This window comes from Phytophthora sojae (assembly GCF_000149755.1).
Source record: "Phytophthora sojae unplaced genomic scaffold PHYSOscaffold_4, whole genome shotgun sequence".
NCBI classification, from domain to species: Eukaryota; Oomycota; class Peronosporomycetes; order Peronosporales; family Peronosporaceae; genus Phytophthora; species Phytophthora sojae.
This window is the reverse complement of record NW_009258118.1, coordinates 4,886,389-4,909,625: the sequence shown is the minus strand read 5'-3', so window position 1 is coordinate 4,909,625 and position 23,237 is coordinate 4,886,389. Positions and strand designations below refer to the sequence as shown.

At 56.1% G+C, this 23,237-nt stretch overlaps 5 protein-coding genes across 5 annotated transcripts; 3 read left to right on the top strand and 2 right to left on the bottom strand.

Moving 5' to 3' along the window:
- Positions 1–1,805: 1,805 nt before the first annotated feature.
- On the bottom strand, positions 1,806–2,995 carry PHYSODRAFT_300921 (hypothetical protein; the record flags this gene model as incomplete). Its single annotated transcript, XM_009528894.1, has 2 exons — positions 1,806–1,869; positions 1,896–2,995. 2 exons carry the CDS (start codon positions 2,993–2,995, stop codon positions 1,806–1,808), a joined length of 1,164 nt encoding a protein of 387 aa, XP_009527189.1.
- Positions 2,996–5,083: 2,088 nt separating this feature from the next.
- On the top strand, positions 5,084–8,853 carry PHYSODRAFT_261346 (hypothetical protein; the record flags this gene model as incomplete). The annotated part of the gene is made up of 4 exons (XM_009528893.1): positions 5,084–6,066; positions 6,199–7,036; positions 7,228–8,608; positions 8,660–8,853. 4 exons carry the CDS (start codon positions 5,084–5,086, stop codon positions 8,851–8,853), a joined length of 3,396 nt encoding a protein of 1,131 aa, XP_009527188.1.
- A 917-nt stretch (positions 8,854–9,770) lies between these two features.
- On the top strand, positions 9,771–10,574 carry PHYSODRAFT_400910 (hypothetical protein; the record flags this gene model as incomplete). Its single annotated transcript, XM_009528892.1, has 1 exon — positions 9,771–10,574. A coding segment is annotated over one exon (804 nt), but the record flags the coding sequence as incomplete, so codon positions are not given.
- A 1,631-nt stretch (positions 10,575–12,205) lies between these two features.
- On the bottom strand, positions 12,206–12,646 carry PHYSODRAFT_331985 (hypothetical protein; the record flags this gene model as incomplete). Its single annotated transcript, XM_009528891.1, has 1 exon — positions 12,206–12,646. One exon carries the CDS (start codon positions 12,644–12,646, stop codon positions 12,206–12,208), a length of 441 nt encoding a protein of 146 aa, XP_009527186.1.
- A 5,303-nt stretch (positions 12,647–17,949) lies between these two features.
- PHYSODRAFT_369078 (hypothetical protein) lies at positions 17,950–20,957 on the top strand (the record flags this gene model as incomplete). The annotated part of the gene is made up of 2 exons (XM_009528890.1): positions 17,950–18,291; positions 20,502–20,957. Coding segments are annotated over 2 exons (798 nt in total), but the record flags the coding sequence as incomplete, so codon positions are not given.
- Between the last annotated feature and the right edge of the window lie 2,280 nt (positions 20,958–23,237).

The following is a 23,237-nucleotide window of genomic DNA, read 5'->3' as shown; positions in this document are numbered from 1 at the left end:
ACGGAGATGGACGGCAGTGCGGTGACGCCGGTCAAGGTGTCAGTGGCGGCTGACGACGGCGAAGGAGGCATCTTCTTGCCCACTCAGTGCACGGGCGCGGTCATGTTGGCGGCAACGGTCACGAAGGTGCGGCATGGTAAGACATTGGTGCCAGCGGTAAATGCGGACGGAAGGCAAGTGCGATTGCCGGCAAGGCAAGAACTGGGGCAGTGGGTCCCACTCGACAAGGACGTTGAGCTGTTGCAGATGAGCGGCGAGCTTCGCCGTGACAAGATCAATGAATGGTTGGACGGACTCGGTGGCAGCGATGAGCCGCTCGAGGACGAGGACCAGGTCAACGTAGGTATCGAGGACGACGAGAGCAGACGGATGATCGTGCGGTTGCTGAGGGTATATAGGCAGCTGACGGCGGACAAGAGCGACTGCCCGCCCGCCACGGTACTGAGCACTGAGCACCACATCGACACGGGCGATGCAGCGCCCATCATGCTGAAGCGCAGACGGCAGGCGCAGGCAGAGGACGAAGTGATCGAAACAAATGTTCGGAAGATGCTCACAGCTGGTGTGATTGAGGAAGGCGAAGGCGCCTGGGGTTTCCCTGTTGTGCTAGTGCGGAAGAAAGATGACGAAGTACGTTTTTGTGTGGATTATCGCGCTCTAAATAAGGTCACACGAAAGGACGTGTACCCGCTACCGAGGATCGATGAGGCGCGCTGCTATTCAGCACCTTGGATTTGAAGGTAGGCTATTGGCAGATCCGCGTGGCGGACAGGGACAAAGAGAAGACGGCTTTCACGACGAAGCAAGGACTGTACCAGTTCGACCGCATGCCCTTCGGACTTACGAACGCTCCGTCCACGTTTCAACGGATGATGAACAGTGTATTACGCGGCCTTACGTGGACGGCATGTTTAGTCTATCTAGACGATATTGTGGCTTATACACGAGGTGGTATCGAACGACACGTGTTGGAGTTAGCTTGCGTGCTTGAGAGGCTCTCACAAGCAGGACTCACATTGAAGCTGAAGAAGTGCGTGTTCGCGGCGAAACGCATGGAGTACTTAGGACACGAGTTGAGCGCGGACGGCGTGAGGCCGCTTGATCGGTTGGTGACAGCGGTACGCGAATTTCCGCAGCCGAAGGACGCGGTGGAGGTGAAGCGGTTCGCTCGACGGTTCATTAAGGGCTTCGGCAGCATCAAGGCGCCAGTGACCAAACTACTGCGGAAGGGAGTTGACTGGGAATGGACGGGTGTGCAACAGGAGGCTTTCGAACACGTGATGGAGGCCTTGACGAGCAAACCTTTGCTTGTCTATCCGGACTTTACCCTAACCTTTCGACTAGTGACAGACGCGAGCAAAGTGGGGCTCGGGGCATGTCTAATGCAAGATCGAGGCCACGGCTGGCAGCCGGTGGCGTATGCGAGTAAGGTGACGAGTACGACGGAGGCGAACTACGGCATCACGGAGCTTGAATGCCTGGCGGTGGTGTGGGCTATTAAGTTGTTCCGCCCGTATCTCTACGGACGGCGCTTTACCATCGTCACAGATCATTCAGCGCTCAAGTGGCTGATGACTAGTCCTAACCTGACCGGTAAGCTACATCGTTGGGCCTTGACCCTCCAGGAGTTTTATTTCGAAGTGGTCTATAGGTCAGGAAGTACGAACGTAGTGGCGGACGCGCTTTCGCGAGCGCCCGCTAAAGCTACAGTGTTGTTGGCGGCAATCGAACGGCGCCGGCGGTCGAGGGAGCGATCAGCAGCATGCGGTACGACGACGGCGGAAACGACGGATACGGGTGGTGAATCAGGTCCGGCGGCAGCTGAGCGAGGTACGAGTGCGGCGCCCGAGCAGATGACGGCGACGGTGGCTAGCGAGGAGTTGCAGTCCGCACACGAGGTGTCGAAGACACCGAACAGGACGGCGAGGCGGCAGACGGCGGAAGAGGGCCACGAGGACGGCGACAGCGAGCGGCAGTCGGCCAAGAACGGCGTGAGCGACGGCAGTGAGCGCGGAACGGCGACGGAGGATGAACACAACACGGACGAGGCGTACGAGAACGCCGAGACGACGGAGGACGACGACGAGGTGCCCGGGCAGCAGACGCCGAGTACCAATGCACAGGGCGTGGTTACGACGGAAGTGGCGACGGCGGTAAAGCAGCCAGTGAAGCGACGTACGAAGCGGCGTGAAGAGTCGACCAGCGCGACGCGACCATTGACACGCGGAGCGAAGCGGCGTGCTGAGGAGCAGCGGCAACGCGAACACCACGCGCAGGTCACGACGGGCGTGTATGACGGCGCGGCGCAGCACGACGATAACGGCGTAGTGGGGATGACGGCGACCGAGAGCGCCGTGGGCACGAACAGCGGCGAATCGAAGCCGACGACGAGAGCGACGGACCCGAGCAGCGCGTCCACGGCGGAAACGGCGGTCCCGGGTGGCGTAGATCGGCGAAGAGGGCGACCGGAGACGATGGGTATGGTAATGGCCCCAAGTATGACGCCGGAGACACGGGCGTCGACGATGCAGGCCACGGAGAAGACGGCAACGGCGGCAGTGACGGAGCCCAGAAGCCACGCGCGCGACAGGAAGCGCGTGACCTTCGCGGTACCTATGGAGAGCGGCGACCGCCGTAATGATGAACGGTACGACGGAGGCGGTACGGCATCGGAGCCGATGCAGCGCAGTGAGTTGATGAACGCTGCGGCTACGAGCGTGACGGCGGCGCACGAAGTGCACGGAACGACGACCGCGGTGGCCGATGACGACACGAGCGCGGCAGCGACGGTGACGGGCACGACCACGAGCCGTGTCAGCGGTAAGAAGTCCGCGATACGTTCGAAGCGGCCGAAGGTGGTCACGGTTTCGACGACAGTGCCCCTGACGACGGATGCGGCGGCGAAGGCCACGAAGAAGACGAAGGGCACGGCGACAGACGCGGGCGACACACTGCGGCTGTCCAGGACGAAGACGAGCACGACTACGACGAGCATGGAGACGGTGAGCAACCACTCGATTCCTATGAGCACCGCGAATGACGGCGTCAATGAACGAAGAGCCCCTGTACTACAACGAGAAGACGGACACGGTGAGCGGGAGCAGCTACAAGAACAACGGGACGGAATGGCGCGGCGGCCAGTGGCGGAGCCGACGCTACAACTCACCGACGACGAGATTGTGGCGGAGTAGGCGAAGAGCAGGTTGGCGCAGCGCTTGCTCGAGGCTGGCGAGTACCGAGGGCAACAAGTGACGAAAGCATTCGGTCTGGTGACGATCAAGACAAAGGATTGGCAACGAATTGTATTACCCCCTGCATTATGGGCTACGGTACTAAAGGTGTGACGAGACTGAGCGAGGTTTTGCCTCAACCGGTCATCACCTGTCTACTGACCCGCCTGAACGCGCCATTCTGATTGGCCGAGACTGAACCCGGACCCGACTGTACACCGTGCGACAAGATCTGAGCTGGAATTCGGCTATGTTCCGCGGAGCGAAGTGCGCTCAAGCCTAGGATGGGCCCTTCAGGCCTGGAAGACTGCGTTCAGACGAGAAACCCTGAACGCACTCGATCCGTCCAGGCCGCCCCCGTCCTTAAGCGGGTTGACACATTGAGGCCGTCGAAAACGCCTGCACGAACGTATCGTGCACGGTGTCCCGCCTCGCCTAGGCTCTGAACGCACATCGAATGCGTGTACCCGGAGCTCAGCCCCCCAGTAAAGTCGCGTACATGGTGTCCAGACCGCTGGTCACCCGGAAGAAGCCCCGCCAAGTGTCCCACGACCCAGTGAAGAGTCAACCTACCCTTGGCCGCAAGGTCTTGAGTATGGTTTCAGCCTTGGACGCAAGTCGCCTTTGGCAGCAGACCCTGGACGCACTGCGTTCAGCCCTGCTGACTCTGAAACCCGGTTTCAAGGATGCGGGTTCAAGGGAACCTTGGTCGCATGCGGCCAAGGTTTCCCAAGAGCCAGTCATGCACAAAGACATGGGCACATTGAAGCTGGGCAAGAATCCAGTGGAGAATGTCTACGTCAACAGTTCTAGTATACTCAAGTCAAGACATTCGCCAGACGTGTGGCGAAGAACACAGAAGAACACAGAAGAACGCTACGAGAGAGATACCTTTACACAAAGCCTAGCGATAGTCTAGCATATAACAATCAGAGAGTTCGTTTTACCCCCTACTGCGCAAGTCGTCGAGGAATCGGGTCCGCTGTCTTTAAGGACAAGAGCAGTGCGGAGCTCCCCACACACATTCAAGTCCAGTTACGTGGGGATCAGTCTGCTCCGGCTGCTGAAGTGATCCACGTATTCCATTTCCCAGTTGGGCCCATTGCGTTGAGGTAAGGGTGGTGTCCCATTTCATGTTAACGATTGATATCTCGGGTGGTTTGGTAGCAGTCGCCCCCGAGAATAGTTTGATTGACTGCGTTTAGGATCGGATTGTATTTGGTCTGTATATTTCCTTCATCTGAGGGTGGTGCGCGTGTGAAAGTGCGTTCAAGGTTGACCAGTACCTTGATCGCAGATTAGTTGACTGGTGTACTACCCACCGCCCAAGGGTCTAAGAATAAGTGGCGGCTGTGTGTTTGTGTATAACTCTGCATTTGTATTGGTTGTCTGAAAGTGGTGTGTATTTCTGGGGTTCTAACTTGTGGTAGTAACCCTGATCCTTCACCCACGCTTCGAGCTTCAGCCATTTCGGAGAAGTGCGTTCAGACAAGTGAACGTTACGCTCAATGAACCCAAGGCTCTCAACCCCACAGACAACTCACCTGGTGATCGATCCAGGCTCCCCGAAGATAAACGACACCGATAGGGATTCACAAGGTGCCACGCCACCCTGGCCGCATTTTTCCCAGAACCTGCGTTCAAGGAAATCTGTGTTCAGGGTTTACTTTCCCAAAAAGGTTTGCTCGTCTACCCTTTCTGGGCTACCGCTATACACCTGGGCGTAAAAGGTTTCACCGACCTCGTCACAGCTGGTGCGCGTGCCCGGATTTGGGGTCCTCGGATTTCACCGAGTTGTCTGTATTTTGTGAGAATTGAAAAGTTGGGCTTCGCAAAGTACTGACCAAGTCGCTATGGCGGGAGCACGAAGCAAGAAGGATGGAGGGCGCGGTGACGGAGGTCGTGGTGACGCGACGCGTCAGTCGCGCCGAGCGCAAGGATTGCCAGCTGAATCGCACATGGACCTGGATATCATCAACCGGGAAGCGCGTGCGAGGAGGAAGGCAGAGCGGGATGCGAAGGAGGCTGAAGACAAGGCCACGTCGACTGAACCCGCTGTTCAAGACGACCAAGTGTCGACGGAGGCGGCTGAAGAAGAAGACCTGCGTTCAGAGTCGAAGGCTGAATGCATCCCGGAAAAGCAGGCTCAGACGACTGAGTCTGCGAAGGCGTCTGAGGGAGGCGCTAATGTGGGTGAGCCCCCGGCGGCGGATCGAGTTTCGGACTCTCCGCAGCCGGAACAAGAAGAGAAAACTCCCAAGGATGTGCCGGTCAAGGTCAAGGCTGAAGTGATCGAGATCGAGGAGTCGGATGCCAAAGAGCGTTCAGCGCTTGAGGACGCGGAGGTGTCCTCGCGCTCGCCGCAGAGTTCGTCGAACCAGGCTCCGTCATCGTCGCAGAGTCAAGCCCCTGAACCCGAAGTGTTGCCGCGAGGCAATGCTTCAAACCCGGTTCCAGCACCTCAAAGTCTGAACGCAGATGTGCGTCCAAGTTTGGGCGCGGGTGCTGAAACGGCTGACACGATTCAGCTTGATGAGACGGCGGCGAAGAACTTTGTGGCACGCCAAGTGTATCGCTGGGAGCAGATGCGTTCAGGACGTGTCGTTCCGCCCTCAGTGGAGTATGCTTGGCCGAATCCGCGGCCAGACTTCTCGGTTTGGCAAGAGGCCATAATGACTACGTCGGACTACTTGCGGCGTCGAATGGCTCTGGAGAATCGAGACGCGGCTTGGATCGCTGAGCTGCGTCCTGAACGCAGAGTGTTAGGCATCGCTCAAGACCTGACCGCAGTTGTCATCCCGCCGAGTATGATGTCTTCGCGTGAGTGTGCGGCAGTGTTGGAAAATCTCCTCTTTGAAGCTGGTTTTGAATTCGTCAACGCGGTTCCAGACTGGTTCATGACGCATGCGTCCAAGATCAACCCTGGATATGTGCGTTCAATCGTGGAAGAGGTTCAGCAACTCCTGACTATCGAGCTCATCGAGTGGAAGCAGCTCACGGCTGGAGTGTCGTTCAAGGTCGTTCCAGCCTCGGATACAAAACCTGCGTTCAAGGAAGAGAAGACACAAGACGCTCAAGCTGTGAAGGATGATCTATTGATGGATGACTACGAAGTCGAACTGCTTGGCCAAGCCTTCGTCTCTCAATGCCGGATGGCTGGGATCCTGGCTCTTCGCAGCCCGCGAGGGTCACCGGAGATTGAGCCCTATCCCAAGCGCCCGCAGTATCGGCCAGCTCGTCCGTTGAGTGTGTCGACTCCGTCTGTTCACTCGCTGGTCCCATCGACCGACGTGAGTCTGAACGCAGATGCCCGAGCCATGAGCGTTCGAGGTTCGACCCTGAACGCATCTTCGAGTGGCATCTCAGACTCCGTTCCAAGCTTGATCGGCCCGTCGGGGACTTCGAACGACTCGGCGTACGCGACCTCCTTTCACACGCAGACGTCTCGGGACAGCTCGTCGTCGTCATCGCTGATGTCGCTGGGCCACAGTGCTTCAACGCATATGCGTCCAGGCCTGGTCATGAGCGTTCAGGCAGGTGGAGCCTTGGCCGCAGCGCCCGACATGGGCATGTTCGTGACCAAGACTGTTATCCCTGCTCGCCGTACGCTGCCAGACCAGGACGACGTCGACATGGCTGAGGTCGCAAGTGCTGAAACGCGAAGTAGCAGAACTGCGTCCAGGCGTCGGTCGTCCAAGGCGAAAACTGCGGTCAAGCAGGAGAAACTTGAACTTGCGCGGAGCGAGTCGGGGCTGACCTCGGAAGGCCTCCACCAGTCGTCCAGAAGCTCGCGTCATGATCATTCAGTGAGGACCCGGTCTAGCCTGACCAGTCGATCTCTGCGTTCAGGCTTTCGGTCTTCGTCGGCGTCGTCCGGAGCTGTACAAGTGGCCTTGAACGTCATGCGCCAACTTCAGGAGCAGCAAGCAGCGTTCCTGACTCAGATGAGTCAAGCGCAGCTGGACATGCGCGGCTGGAGATGCAGCGTGAGCTGCAGAACGCAAGCTTCGAAGTCCGCGCGATGAAGGAGGAAGTGTCCCGGGCTCAAGCGGAGAAGGCTTTTGCTGAACGCGCCTTCGCCCAAGCTGAAGCCGCTCGTGTAGAGGCTGAACGCAGGACCCTGGAGGAGGCTGAATGCAGATCGCGTGAAGCTGAATGGCACCCTGAGGTCCCAGCCTACTCCGGCCCAGTCGAACCCGCGGACTATGCGGCAGTGCACGAAGACCACCTCTTGCGCGCGCGTTCAGACGTCGCTGAAGTGGCGACCAAGCTCGCGAAGCAGCAGTACGAAGCGGATCGGGAGGACCTTGAGCGCCACTGGAAGGAACGCCTGAACGCAGCCGAGGCCAAGCTTCAACGCGCTGAGGCTGATAGCGCCAGCGCCGAAGCGGAGCGCGCTCGCCGCGCTGAAGAAGCCGACGGTGAGATGAAGAAGCGCTTAGACACCGTGCAGCAGACGATTCAGAACGTACTCTTCGAGCGGGAGCGAGAACGTGCGGAACGGGAGCTTGAACGCGACACTGCGCTGAACCGCCAGAAGTTCCTGGCCGACCAGAACCGCGAACTGCGTGCAACCCTTTCCCAGGTTCAAGCCGTTCGCGCAGCAACGGCCCCTCATCCCGCAACCGGAATCAAAGCTGAAATGTCGGCTGTCCCTCAATCGACAACCTTGAATCAAGTATCCAGTGGTGCAATCAATGATGGCGTGGCACCAGGTACCGGTTATGTGCACTCAAAGAACACGACCAAAGTCGGTGCTGCCCAGCTACGTGCGACCGTGGGTACGAGTCTGCCGAAGAAGGAAACTGCTGGAAGTTCCCAAGGGACGAAGACCGTGACGGCGTCGAAGAGCTCTGCATCCAAGTCGGAATCTGCGGCCAAGGGTTCAGCGTCATCTGCAGCCAAGAAAAGTGCGGCCAAGAAATCTGCGTCCAGAAGATCCTCTTCCCGGAAGGGTAGCAAGGAAGACGCAGACCCGCCGTCTTCTGACCCAGACGACTCCGACTCCAGCTCATCGGACTCCAGCGATGACGATTCAAGCTCCTGTGACTACAGCACCAGTTCCAGCGACGACTTCGACCTGGACCTGACTACCTCGACGACGACCAAGGAAGGCACGACCGTTTGGACGTATCGACCGTACATCAACTACAATGCGGTTGAGAAGTTCAGCGAGGATGCGTCCGTGGAAGATCGCGTTGGTTGGTGGGAGAAGTTCACCGACATGGCTGCTCAGGGTTCCTGTCCGGACAAGATGAAGATTCGCCAGCTTCGGGGACGAATGTCTTCGTCGCTCAGGGACTGGTACGCTCAGCTGCCAAAGTCCACCAGGCACAACTGGAAGAAGCTGTCTCGTCGGTTCAAGGTCGTGTACTGCCGTACGACTGGTCCCTACTCTGAGCGCTAGTTCACCATGAAAGTGCGTTCAGGCGAGACTCCACGCAAGTTCTTCTACCGGCTGAACGCAGCTGCGGTCAAGGCTGGGATTGAGTTCCAGAAGTCATCCAAGCATCGGGAGCGACACCTTCGTCGTTTCATCAAGAAGCTGAAGGATACCCAGCTGAAGACCGCGCTGCAGGGACAGAAGTTCAAGAGTATCAGCGAAGTCGAACATGCGTTGTGACGCCACGAGGACATCTGGCGCGAGGAAGGCTATGACACTCCCCCGCCACGGCGTGACTTCCGCGCTGACAACGACCCGCAAGGCCGTTTCAAGGCTCAAAGGCCTGGACGCGCTTTTGTCGCTCAAGGTTCAGAACCTGATTCAGACTCCGAGCCTGAACGGCGTGTCCGGTTTGAAGAGCTGGATGATGAAGTCAAGCCGGCCGCTCAAGTGGCGCTCGCCAAGGGACGTGAGAAGAATCTGAGTGAACCTGTGCCAGCTGAAACGCAACCCGTGTTCAAGGTGGGAACGTCACGAAGAAGATTTACCGTGTTTTGGGTGCCGAAGGATGGCGCCCTCCACCTCAGTTTGGAAATGTGGATCTGCGTCCAGGCAACCCGGACCTGCGTTCAAGGTCAATGTCACCGCGTTCAAGCAATTCGCCGTTGCAGAGGACTTGCGAGAGCTGTGGAAGGATCGGACACTCGAAGGAGAACGGCTGGGCAGAACTGATCTGTGATCGCTGTCACCAACAAGTTCACCCGACTGAAGCCTGCCGCGCCATCCCATGTACTGGCTGCGACCAGTTCCATCGTGGATTCTCGTGCGAAGATTGGAGCGTTGTCCATGCAATAAAGAAGTTGATGCGCCAAGGTGGACTCAACGACCAAACCCTGAACGCGTTTCAGAGTGGTGGCGATGGCTCTGAGTCCAGCCCGCTGGCAGAACGTAGTGGGTTGAGGAAAACCTTCGCGTTATGTGCCCTAGCATACGTCGGCCCGGAGCTGAGAAGGAGAAGAATCGACCAAGCTGACCGACATTGCATGGCCGTGTCCCAAGGTTAATCTCCCGATTCAGCAAACCTGCGTTCAGACGATGTGCGTTCTGACAATGAGCGTCTGGACGCAGAAACCCCGTTTGAGTTTCGACTTCGGCCGGGTGAAAGCTGTGACTGGTGGGATGATCATGAACCTGAGGATGCGCATGAACTTGCTATGGTGCATGGTGCTGTGAATGACTGCCGAACAAAGATCGTCCTGGATACTGGTGCATCCGTAAGCATGCTGAGCTTCGACTTTGCGGGAAGGTTAAAGCTCAAGCTCCGACCACACAAACAGATGAAGGTTTCAGGGTTGGGAGGTGCTCCGACCTACATTTCAGCGCATGCTGAGGTCATGATCACGTTCGGACCTAGAGTTGTCTACGTTTTCCGGCTTTGGGTCGCCAACATTGGTGACGGCGTGGATGTTTTACTTGGTATGAACTTCATGTTCAGCGCCGGTGTGCGATTGTCGACTCGAGAAGGCTTGATTCAGCTTCCGGACGAAGAGACGATTCAGATGTGCGGTGAGCCTGACCGCAGTCGAATGGGTTTGGACCTTCCGGTGCGGCCAGCGGAGATGTTGTTCCTGAAACCAGGACGAAGTGCTATTGTGCGTATTGACTATGGCGAATCTTTCCCTCAGCGCGAGGTTGTGTGGGCTGGACGCGGAGACCGATGGGTGACAAAGATCATTTATGCGGCCAAGTCTTGGCCGACTGCGATCAAGGTTGTGGACATCTCCGACAAGCCGGTTTGGATAGACACGCAGACCCCGGTGTCTAGAATTGTGGAGTATGAATGTTTTCCTCGTGCTGGTCGCTTTGTGCGTTCAGGCAAAAGACAGTATCAAGAGTGGCAACAACTCATTCTCGAGACCACTCTGTCTGATCAAGCCCAGATGCGCGCTAAACGACTGGCTGAAATAATGAATCGTCAGGATCCAACCTGCGTTCAGGCTTGCAGTAACCCGTGGCCGTCCAAGATCATGTTGCGACCAACTTCAGGTACCGCTCAAGTTCGGCTCGTGCAGGTGAACAAGAGGCCGAAACCGTTACGGGTTACCTTCACCGAGGAACCTCCTCAGGAGCGAATCTTGAACGCAGCTGATTCAAGGACTAGGGATGCCGGAGTTCAAACAGACCCGGTTCAGGCTGAACAACCTAGCGTTCAAGTTCTCAGCCCTCGTTGCGCACGCAGCGAGTGTTGCTGCAGCCGTAACGCCTGTAGGAGACGTCACCCACGCCGCACACCTTGAACGCAGGTGTTCCGAAGACGCTGGTCGGTCTGACCCCCTGAACGCAGATGCGGTTGACACTACGGCCATATTGGAGGAACCCTGTGGGTCAGGTGAGCATTCGGATGCAGGCATCGAAGAGCTGGTTGCAGCCAAGGGATGCGTCAAGAAATCACCTGCGGTCAGCATCGAGATGCTTGAATCAGACTATCAGGGTGTTGTACTCAGCTTCGATGGTGCGGCGAAGACTTCAACGCGTGTTGGAAGCTGCAGATGTGTTCTGTGGCAGCTACCCGACTGGGAAGTCCTGGACGCACGTGGGTTCATCCTGGAAGATGTGACTGTAAATGACGCTGAGTACCATGGACTGCTGAATGGGTTGAAAATGGCATCTGAACGAGGAGTTGAGGACCTGGTCGCAGTTGGTGATTCAAGGATCGTGATTCAGCGGGTTCAAGGCTTGATAAACTGCAACCAACCCAACCTTCAGCGCAGGCTAGCTGAATATGAAGTCATCTGGACGAAGTTCAAGACTGTGCAGCTGGTGCATGTCAAGCGCCTTTACAATCAGGCTGCTGACTACCTGACGTCGAAGACTCTAGCGTTGGGTAAGTCGTGGCAGGTTGAAGACGCTGAGGAACGTTTGTACCTGCAACTTGTGTCGCGAATACCCGAGCTGGTGAAGAAACCTCCCTGGACGCTGAATGAAGCTGAAGTGCGTACGAGGACTTTGGACGCCGATCTGGATGGAGTGCGTTCAGACTTTGACTCAGCGCCGATGCAATCTGCGGCCAAGGTTTTGACCGTCATGACACATGTGTGTTCAAACGTTTTGCTCTGCAAAGACTGTTGGGAACCCGGCACCTTGAACGCTGGATATGAAGTGGAGAAGATCTTGGCCCTACGCTGGGCCGATCATATTCAGATGTCTCAACGCACTCGAGCGTACAAGGTCAAGTGGAAGGGGCGTGACGAACCAGAATGGATACCGGTCTCTCGGCTGGACTGTGATGTCCTCCTGCATGAGTTCAACCAGGGTGTTAGAGTGCGAGCTCTGGCCCAAGCCATGCGGATTCGGGACGATCGCTCGGGCGTGTAGAGTTCCTTGAAGGCACATGCCTGACCGCAGACCGCTGACCAAGTGAAAAATGACTGACGATGCCCCTGACATCGACTGTACCCTCAAATACGACCGAGTGACGCTGGCCGCTGACAAGTGTCCTGAACGCAGCTGTACCTGAACGCAGATGTGTCTGAACGCAACTGATGAAGATGTGATTTACAAGTGGAGAGACTGCAATGACTAGTGGAACGATTTACGTGAACTGATACTGTGGAGAGTGGAGTGTATCCAGCCTACTGCGCGTTGATGTGACTTCGGCGGAGAAGTGGTGGAGTGACAACTGAGGAATGTGGCTGAAACCCCGTTTCAAGCTGATTGAAACTGCGTTCAGATGGCTCGACGCGGCGGAATCTGCGTTCAGCCGCTCATCACTCTCCTTGGCCTCTACATTCACGGTGGAGCCCTCCATGACCTCATCTCCATCCTCGTCGACGTGCCCCTCGCCGCTGTCGCCCTCCTTGTCGTCGTTGTTGCCCGCGAAGTGCACCCGGCGCTCGTTGCCCGAAGGAGACGCCTCCGCCGGTGTTTCCTGCGACTCAGACGCCTTGCTGGCGTCCCCCAATTGACTGGCACGCTCCTGCGCGTCGTCCCCCTGCGTGCGTGCCTCTGGCGCGTCGCCCTCTGCCGGTGCCATGCCGCTGTGCCGCTCGTGTGACCGCGAGGTTGCCGTGTCGGTGTGTGTGCGTCGGTGCCGCGCGTTTGAAGAAGATTTTGCAATGATACGGAAAGCCGGAATGGCGTTTGTGGTTGGAGACGAGTCTGGCCGCAGATTTCACAGTTGCTGACCAAGCAGGACAGGGCGGAGAAGCGTGCGCAAGCGTGGCAGTTGGCCAACTGCCCGCGCTTCAGAACTGCGTTCAAGCTCAGCCCCATCAGACTTCGGTCCAGCCATGATGCGCCAGCTCGGATGCAATTTCCTCTATGACAGACCATGACTGGAAGGGACGGTTGTGACGAGACTGAGCGAGGTTTTGCCTCAACCGGTTATCACCTGTCTACTGACCCGCCTGAACGCGCCATTCTGATTGGCCGAGACTGAACCCGGACCCGACTGTACACCGTGCGACAAGATCTGAGCTGGAATTCGGCTGTGTTCCGCGGAGCGAAGTGCGCTCAAGCCTAGGATGGGCCCTTCAGGCCTGGAAGACTGCGTTCAGACGAGAAACCCTGAACGCACTCGATCCGTCCAGGCCGCCCCCGTCCTTAAGCGGGTTGACACATTGAGGCCGTCGAAAACGCCTGCACGAACGTATCGTGCACGGTGTCCCGCCTCGCCTAGGCTCTGAACGCACATCGAATGCGTGTACCCGGAGCTCAGCCCCCCAGTAAAGTCGCGTACATGGTGTCCAGACCGCTGGTCACCCGGAAGAAGCCCCGCCAAGTGTCCCACGACCCAGTGAAGAGTCAACCTACCCTTGGCCGCAAGGTCTTGAGTATGGTTTCAGCCTTGGACGCAAGTCGCCTTTGGCAGCAGACCCTGGACGCACTGCGTTCAGCCCTGCTGACTCTGAAACCCGGTTTCAAGGATGCGGGTTCAAGGGAACCTTGGTCGCATGCGGCCAAGGTTTCCCAAGAGCCAGTCATGCACAAAGACATGGGCACATTGAAGCTGGGCAAGAATCCAGTGGAGAATGTCTACGTCAACAGTTCTAGTATACTCAAGTCAAGACATTCGCCAGACGTGTGGCGAAGAACACAGAAGAACACAGAAGAACGCTACGAGAGAGATACCTTTACACAAAGCCTAGCGATAGTCTAGCATATAACAATCAGAGAGTTCGTTTTACCCCCTACTGCGCAAGTCGTCGAGGAATCGGGTCCGCTGTCTTTAAGGACAAGAGCAGTGCGGAGCTCCCCACACACATTCAAGTCCAGTTACGTGGGGATCAGTCTGCTCCGGCTGCTGAAGTGATCCACGTATTCCATTTCCCAGTTGGGCCCATTGCGTTGAGGTAAGGGTGGTGTCCCATTTCATGTTAACGATTGATATCTCGGGTGGTTTGGTAGCAGTCGCCCCCGAGAATAGTTTGATTGACTGCGTTTAGGATCGGATTGTATTTGGTCTGTATATTTCCTTCATCTGAGGGTGGTGCGCGTGTGAAAGTGCGTTCAAGGTTGACCAGTACCTTGATCGCAGATTAGTTGACTGGTGTACTACCCACCGCCCAAGGGTCTAAGAATAAGTGGCGGCTGTGTGTTTGTGTATAACTCTGCATTTGTATTGGTTGTCTGAAAGTGGTGTGTATTTCTGGGGTTCTAACTTGTGGTAGTAACCCTGATCCTTCACCCACGCTTCGAGCTTCAGCCATTTCGGAGAAGTGCGTTCAGACAAGTGAACGTTACGCTCAATGAACCCAAGGCTCTCAACCCCACAGACAACTCACCTGGTGATCGATCCAGGCTCCCCGAAGATAAACGACACCGATAGGGATTCACAAGGTGCCACGCCACCCTGGCCGCATTTTTCCCAGAACCTGCGTTCAAGGAAATCTGCGTTCAGGGTTTACTTTCCCAAAAAGGTTTGCTCGTCTACCCTTTCTGGGCTACCGCTATACACCTGGGCGTAAAAGGTTTCACCGACCTTGTCACAAAGGAGTGCCATGACTCAGTGTGGGCAGGGCATCCGCGAACCCCGCACACATACGCGAGGATATCCCAAACCTACTGGTGGCCCGGACTATGAAACGAGGTGAAGCGATGGGTACGAGGCTGGCAGGAATGTGGAAGTCGTAAGGCGCGGCCAAGGGAAGTGATTCCTCCTTTGCGGGGCCTGCGAGGTGGTGATGTTGGTGACCGGTGGGCGCTCGACGTGGCAGGCCCCTTACCAACGACGAGTGGCGGTGAGCGCTACGTGATCGCAGCGGTGGAGTACGTGACCAGATACGCGGTCGCGGTGACTGTGAAGCGACACACGGCCGAGAATGTGGCGAGCTTCCTGATGAAGCATGTGGTGTTGAAATTCGGTGCTTTCAGAGAACTACTGACCGACGGAGCACCCGAACTGACGGGCAAGGTGATTGAACAACTGGTCATCATGCTACAGGCACAACAGACGAATCCGGTGCCCTACCGGCCTCAGATGATCGGGTTAGTAGAGCGCTTTCATCGAACATGGAAGGACTGTATAGCGACGTACATGAACGACGAGAAGCAGCGGGATTGGGACGTCTGGATCGACTTCGCCGTGTACGCCTACAACAGCGGACAGCATTCGACAGTCATGTTATCCCCGAACGAACTCAGGATGGGGAGGAGATTGCGGAACCCCAACGACTTACTGCGGACGGCGAGTGTGACGGAAGCAGGACCCTTGACGGAGTACCACGAGCGGCTGTTGACAGCGGTGAGAAGCGTCACGAGTGTGCCGAGGCGGCACGGAAACGAGAGCAGGAGCGGCAGGCAAAATACTATGACCGCAAGGTGCGGAAGAAGCGCGTGTTCGCGCCCGGTGATAGGTTGTGGTTGTATCAGCCTCCGAGGGAGCCGAAAGCTTCCAAATTGGTGAACCAATGGCTTGGGCCAGTACGTGTGGTGGAATCAGCCGGCTACGACAACTACCTGGTGGAGCGTGAGGACGTGGCAAGCGAGCCAGAACAATTTATAGCGCATTCTTTATTTTTGGTGAGCTATTACTATACTCCTACACTACTGAAGACGGTGGCGGCAGATATCGAGGCGCAGCTCGAACATGAAGGCACGTTTGAACTCGGGAGTGATGAGCCGATGAACGGAGAGGTTGTGGAAGCAAAGAGGGCTCGCGTGCAGGCAGCGACAGCTGCAGGGACTTCGAGACGACGCGGCCGAACAGCTGAGAGTTCGACAGCAGAGCAGCAGCAGCGTGTCCTCGTGGTGGAACTTCGGCGACGACGGCGACGGAACGCCGCAGGGCAGTACACCATCGAGTACGAGGTGCAGAATCTACGGAGAGGACGAGACGGACGAACTACGAAGTATGGCGCGAAGCGCTGGGTCTTGGTCAGCGCGTACGACAAACTATAGCACGACGGAAGGTCGTGGAAGACCCTTATTTTGGAGAAGTCGTGTAACAGGAGGGCCCGGCAGGAGGACCCAGGCGAGCGGGACAGTGGTGGTGGACGTGACGAACGTGACGGACGACGAGGAGAGCGAGACGGCGGTGACAGACGGCGACACGCCGCAGATGCTGGACGAGGGCGACTGCGGAGCGATCGGCTGCACGATGGAGGTCCAGTACCTCGAAGGCACGGCGCTGGACGAGAGACGAGTGACAGAAATATCGCTGAGTGGCACGAACGGCAGCACGCATGGCCTGAATCCAGGGCCAGCGTCGACTCGACGTTGAAGGACGGTGGCAGAGCGGGGAACGGGCGGCCGAGAGTCCCGGACACTCTAGAATCTGCCAGCTTGGAGAGAGACGAGCTGACAAGCGTGCTGGAGAGCACGGAGAAGACGGTAGAGTAGGTGCTGGTGTAAACTAGTGTCTATTCGTTAGCAGTAGGAGTGGTTTAAGGACCCCTCTTAATAAAATTGGAGCGGACGCGACGGCGGACGTTCCGGCAGGGGGAGATCGAGTGACCTCTGACGGCCACTACGGTGTTAAGAGTGAGACGACTCACGTGCGAATACGCAGCGTGGGCATACGACCTGCCCAGCGGCTCGGGCAAGACAAGCGAGCCCGCTTCAACAGTATACCTTACCTGCAAAATGAATGAAATAGCTCTCTCGTTACTGGCGCTAACGCAGCCATTGGACGCTGACCAGGGTGTTATGTCACCGATGGCCTCATCAGACCAGGCAACCTCAATTGGTGACTTTCGGTTCCTGAGAACCCACCACGATAAAGAAGAGCGGGGCTTGCTGGTTCCAGCCTCACAAAGGTTTGGCTGAAACATCATTTCCGTATCGATACACTTCGATGTGCCCAACTATTTGTTCAATTACGCATTATCGGGCAGATGCTGCGGCTGCGAAGCAGGCACAGTAGATGCCCACGTTAGAATCAACTAGAGAGTTGGGCTGGTAGTGCTTTTAAGGATTAAAAACAAAACAACTTTGGGATTTACTCAATTATTATCCGTTATCATCGTCCATGAAACTATTCGTCGACCTGTGTACCCTCCCGGAGCAACGCTCCGGGTTGCCTATGTGGGGGTGGGAGGGATGAAACTTGTAAGCAACGGCACGGGGACAATGGACTACATAGAAGACAAGCCGGTTGGTCAACTACATGTACCAGTAGTACCTCACTGAGGCCTTCCTTTGTCGATTGGTGCTATGGAATGAAGATGATCCTTCATTGTACACTGTGAAGTGGGCGCAGTTACTGTACTACAATGATCAGCCCACTCCAACACACAGCCCTAGACCCCGTTCAAATCTGCAGGGAGAGTCGCTTGGCACCGAGGGCATCAACACGAACAAGCGACTCTTTGGCTTGGATTTTGTAAACAACGAGGTCCCTGTTGACCCGTAAGCTGAGGTTAGTGGGCCGGATCACGTGCTGTCTCACTCACCCCCTTCATCTTCGATTTATCGCCTCGCCCCCAAGCCAGCAAACCAGCCCACGCAAGCTATATTAACATGCAGACCATTTATCTGGCTGAAGACTGCTCACAACGGCCGCAGCACAGCAGACCCGAACTGAGCTCCGACATTGTCCGCCCAGTGTTCCAGCGACGAGTCAGCACGATGAACCGCGACGTCGAAGCAGGCAGCAGGCCGACGAGGGGAGCCAAGCGGCCGTCGTCACCAGAGTCAGACTCCTACTACTCCGGTGTCTTGCCTTTAAGCTCAGCGTATTCTGGATACACGCAGCCAGCGGGATCGAACATGCCTTCACGCTTCAGCGTGACCAGGGACGCGCCAACTGCTAGATACTTGTCCAGTAAGACCGTCGACGCACTGCGGACGGTAACCAACAACGCCCAAACGGACAGCTCGGAGCCGAAGAAGCCGCAGAAGCGTGCCCGCCTCAAATCGGAGCGTCGGCGCGAGCAGTGCCGAGCCAACCAGGCCAGATACCGACAGAAACAACTCAACCACGCCAAGGAGCTCGAAGCGACCGTGCAGAAGCTGCGAGCTGATATCCCAGTGCTCGAACTGCAGCGCAACCGCCTGCTCTACGGCGGCCAGCAGAACGTCTGGAACGTCGTCGTCGAGTACTTCCACGTCTTCCGCTTCGGTGCCCCCGTTGTACTCCCCGTGGAGTCGGTCGATACAGCAGACGCAACGGTGGACTGCGTCGAGAACGCGGAGACCAAGCATCAACTAGCCTTCCTGCGATCGTCGATGACGGAGGATGTGATTCTGGGCGAACGCAGCGGAGTAGACGCACTGATGGACCAGTGGCGCCGATACTCGACGAGTTTCCAGAGCTTGTACTTCCAGCTAGATCACATTGAGCGTGTGGGGGACAAGTTCGTGAGTGTGACGGCTATGATGAACGTGACGGTGAGTGAAGCCACGTTGAAGGGCGTCTTCCCGTACGTCACGAGTGAGTACTCATTGTCGTCGAGGTTACTGGGGCAGCGCCTTCGGATTCCGTTCTCAGTGTGCTTCGAGTGGGATTCTACAAGCTGCCGCGTCTCGCGTCTCGAGACGACAGTCAACTTCATGGCCCCGTTAATGGAAGCCCTGGACAATGTGGCGGACGTGGCGTTGGTGCTGGAACGCGCGACGGCGCAGTTGGCGTGTTTGATCTCTAAAACGTCGCGATAGCTAGTGTAGTAAGCATGAATAGCACCACAGCTGCAAACTTCTCTCTTTGTATATTAAGAATAATAGGGCATCAACCTGACAAACGCCAGCCAGCCTTCGTATCGGTGTGTGCGGGTCCATGTTCTCGCCCCCTCAGCCTGCGGGAAATCAAAGCGATGTCACAATTTGCGTCATGGTGACCTTGCGCTTACGTGCGTACCGTACTAGCAACGCAGTCCGGACTCGGCGCTTCGTCGCGTCGTTATCGAAGGCGCGATCACCTAGAGCGCAATGTCAATCCACAGTTCGGTAGTGATGCTGCAACCGCATACCGCTAGGCATTTCCAAGACCAAGTTCAGGTTTGGAGGGCGAGCGCCACATCCTCAACCTCACGCGAAGCGGGCTACACACCAGTGCTCTCGTCTCTCCGGGTTGTCGGCGTAGAGCGATCAGGGTGGAAGGCCAACTGCGTGCCAGTCCTGTCCTCTACAAATCTCCTAGGAGCCACAACGGCCGCGAAGAGCGTCAACAGCACCTTCGGGTGATCAGCTGCGCAGAGGCGATACGCTTGTTGATGCCGTGAGAGTGACAAGCCTGCGCATTGCGATATTTGGTCCCCAGTCACGTGCCTTCCTTTTAGCTACCCCATCGCTCGAGTTTCCTGGACACACATCGCCACACACCATAGCAGCTACCATTCCAACGTCGTCAGTCCTAGACGGCAAAGTAATAACAATTTCATTAGCATTTTTTTTTACTTTACACCTAATGCTGAATTAAAAGTAGGTAATGCTTTACCATTACAAAATATACCAATAGGTAGTTTAATCCATAATACGGACAAACTACAGTACATGTAAATCGACGGCTGCTTTCGTCTTGTCCTCCAACGCTATCGTGCTGTGCCAAATCGAGGGAGAGCTTTGCTCGGCGTGATCATACGTCAACAATGTATGCAATAGAGCCCTGCCTATCGAAATAACTGTACAGGTTTGCTGGGAGGAGGATCACGTCGGTTGTCGCCTCATTCCCAATTCGTCTCCCACAAGTCCACGAACCGGCCCCTCGCCGTCTTTTACAGGTCTCTGTCCCCCGTCGTTATTCCATGCAGACCTCCGATCCTCGCGATTTTAAGCCACGGCGAGTGACTCCCAGCCGGCTGGCGCTGAGCTCCGAGATCGTACGCCCTGTCTTCCAGCGGAAAGCGGGTAGCCAAAGCTACAACAGCTCTCCACCCGACGGCAACGGGCGAGACTGCACACCAGAGCGTTTGTTCTCGATGAAACCTGGTCTTCCACCCATCCCTGCTACTGTCAGATCGACGACTTCAGTCCTCGAGTCTGTAAACCCCATGCACCAGACTCCAGCCCCAAGGAAGGCCACCGAGACGCAGTTCTACGTCGAAGTAAAGCATTCTCTAACGAGTTCAGAGATCGCCCTCATTCTGGTCGCAAATAGCTCCACGGAATAAGCCAAAGACGAGGAGGATGCCCAACCACAGCAGAAACGAAAGCGCGTCCGTCCCAAGACGGAGCGTCGACGCGAGCAGTGCCGAGCCAACCAGGCTAGATACCGACAAAAAGCAACTCAACCATGCCAAAGAAGTCACACTCGATGTGCAGAGGCTGCGGGCCGACATCGAGCTGCAGCGCAACCCGGTCAGCAGAACGTCTGGAACGTCGTGGTCGAGTACTTCCACGTCTTCCGCTTCGGCGTGCCCGTGTCGCTCTCAGTGGAGTCGATGGAGGCGGCAACAGGTGCGAGCACGAAGTGCAAGCACCAGCTAGCATTCCTGCGGACGTCGATGGCGAAGGACGTGCTTCTGGGCGAACGCAGCGGCGTCGACGCGTTGATGGAGCAGTGGTGCCGATACTCGACGAGTTTCCAGAACTTGTACTTCCAGCTGGAGCGCGTTGAGCGGGTGGACGACAACTTCGTGAGTGCGACGGCCAAAATGAATGTTACTGTGTCGGAAGCGACGCTACGGAGCATCTTTCCCCACCTGCTGCAGGACGACCAAGGACAAGTTGAGAGTCCTCGCCGTCTGAATGATCACGCCTCGTCGCTCCGGTCAAAGTTAGCGGGGCAGCGGCTGCGTTTGCCTTGCTCGATCTGCTTCGAGTGGGACCCGGCGAAGGCCCGTGTCGCGCGTCTCGAGACGACAGTCAACTTTATGGCGCCTTTGACAAAAGTTTTAGACGATCTGTCCGACGTGGCGGTCGCGCTGGAACACGCAATGATCACGCGGGACGGCGCTGTCAGTATTCGGGATCTGGTACGCTCCGTAGTCTTCTAACGTCTTGGAAAGAGACTTTGCTCAAGCCGTGACGGTCGTCCCGCTGCATCTCGTTAGACGGTAGAAATCCTCATCGAGGGTGCGAAGGCATAGGGAAACTGAACAAACAGATCGCCACTTTCTCATTTCGAGCGCGAACCAGCGCTGATCCAAAAAGTTTTCAGATTCATGTTTGCAATACACTCACATACTTACTGCTTCAGTAGTGTGATAAGAAGATAATCATACCGCACCCAACCAAACTTACCCGGATCTCCACACCATTGTGAGTCGAACGGGTTCCTGGTGATGCTGTTGCTTGCACAATACTTTCGGCTAATGGCATTTGCATACTTTGGTGGAACTTGATAATCTCAAGTTGAGAAATCACTGCAATCTGCGTAGACCAGACGGGCAAATTACAGTACTGTACATGTATGGGCCGACAAAACTTACTCCAGATATCCTTTGGCTGATCGCGTCTTGCTGCCGCCGCCTTACATGCTGCCATGCTCGAGAGTAAACGGACGTTGGTGCCCCCTTCTTATCTAATGAATCACAAGGCGTCAGAAACAGATATATAAGCAAAGTTCTGACACCAAACTCACATGCGTGTGCGTTTTCGGCCGGAATCCAAGATGCGGTCTCCTAATAAATTCAGACATACAGGAGAACCTTTATCGTTAATTTGGAAACATATCACCGTGATTCCATCGCACGCATGCCTCACCTCGTCAGAGCAACACATACCTTCCGATCCCGGGAAGCGGAGAGCACTCACATTGGCTTCGCGGCGGTATGCTGTAGAGCGCGTAATTCAAGCTTCCTCTGAGACTACAACTGCCTGTGTAGGCGTCACTCAAAGTTTGTCGTTGTGCGCGGAACCGTGCATTTTGACGAGCTGGACTTCCTCCGCACCACTCTTGGTGTGCGATTCGCCAAATAGTAAATCAGTGAGTGCCGCTGAAATTCAGGCACACTGCTGTCGTTGTTTTTTGTAGCTGCGGAGCTGCAAGCACGCAGGTCAAGTGTAATTAAGCGACGGCAGCTGAAACCCATACCGGCTGGTCCAGCCACACGCTATTGACAGCACAACACGTATCATTCTCTTCTGCTTCTGTTTGCGATGCAGCCGCTATGTGGTAGAGTATGTATATCGTTACCCAGACGTCTTCATCAGACTTATCTTGTTGATCTCCAGAAGGCGGCGGGGCGCCAGGATATTGAGCACGGGCCATTTATCCTGCCTGAGTACAGTACATGAGTCAGTGTTTAGCTTGTAGCACAAGGCGACGTCGCAAACAACGACCGAGGAAGACGCAGGAGCCCAAAATTCGCGACCAGCAGCACCACGCGTTTCCGTTGGTCATTTTCAGGGACATGTACAGTGCAACCGGGGAGTCGCATCCCCCTAACTATCCAGGACACCATCGTATGACAGAGGCGCACGTTGACAACGAGCGACGCGTGTGCAAGCAAACACGCGCGCAGCCACAAGTTGCTTCAGCGAAAGCGCACCGAATCGCGCTGCATGTCCTTTGAACGGTGCGATACATTTTAGCTTGAAGGCAAGCTGTCGCGCGTGAACACAGGGGCTGGAACAACCGTTGGCGATGGTGTCCGCGACGCGCGCGATCTGATTGCTGTGGGGAAGAGTAATCGTACTGTATGAAGGAGCTCGAGTCGGTGGTGGCCGTGGCCCCCGCTCGATGAGTCCTCCCCACGGTGGGAAGGACTAATCGTGCCGAGGCCTGAGGCTTGGAAATGCTAAAATTTCGGAGAGAAAGCCAAACACTGAGTAGGTATCGCATACTTAATCGTAGATACTTTACCTACCTGGACTTTGCTGCTTTTTGCGAAGCCATCTTACAGTACTGTAAGATACGAAACGACAAAAAATGGGGAAACGCTAAAACATGCCTATTTCGGCGAAGTGTTTGCAAAACATGCTGTCCACTTTAAAACATGCTTGGGTACACTGTACCAACGCCGGTGCACGACCTTGGTGATCCCAGGACATACATTGATATAAGCTCATGGCATCGACGCGCAACCACTACATCAACCTAATGAGGGCAGCTAGTATGTATATATTACACGCGAGTCGTACATCCAATACTTGCTGCCACTGATGCACTGTAATGAAGACGTCTGCAACATCACCCTACTGCATGCACAACTTTTGCTGGTGCTTCGGCCAAGGCGCTGGCAAGTCAAGTGCAACATGAAGACCAGATCATTCTTAAAAATGATAGCACGATTTATCGCGCCACT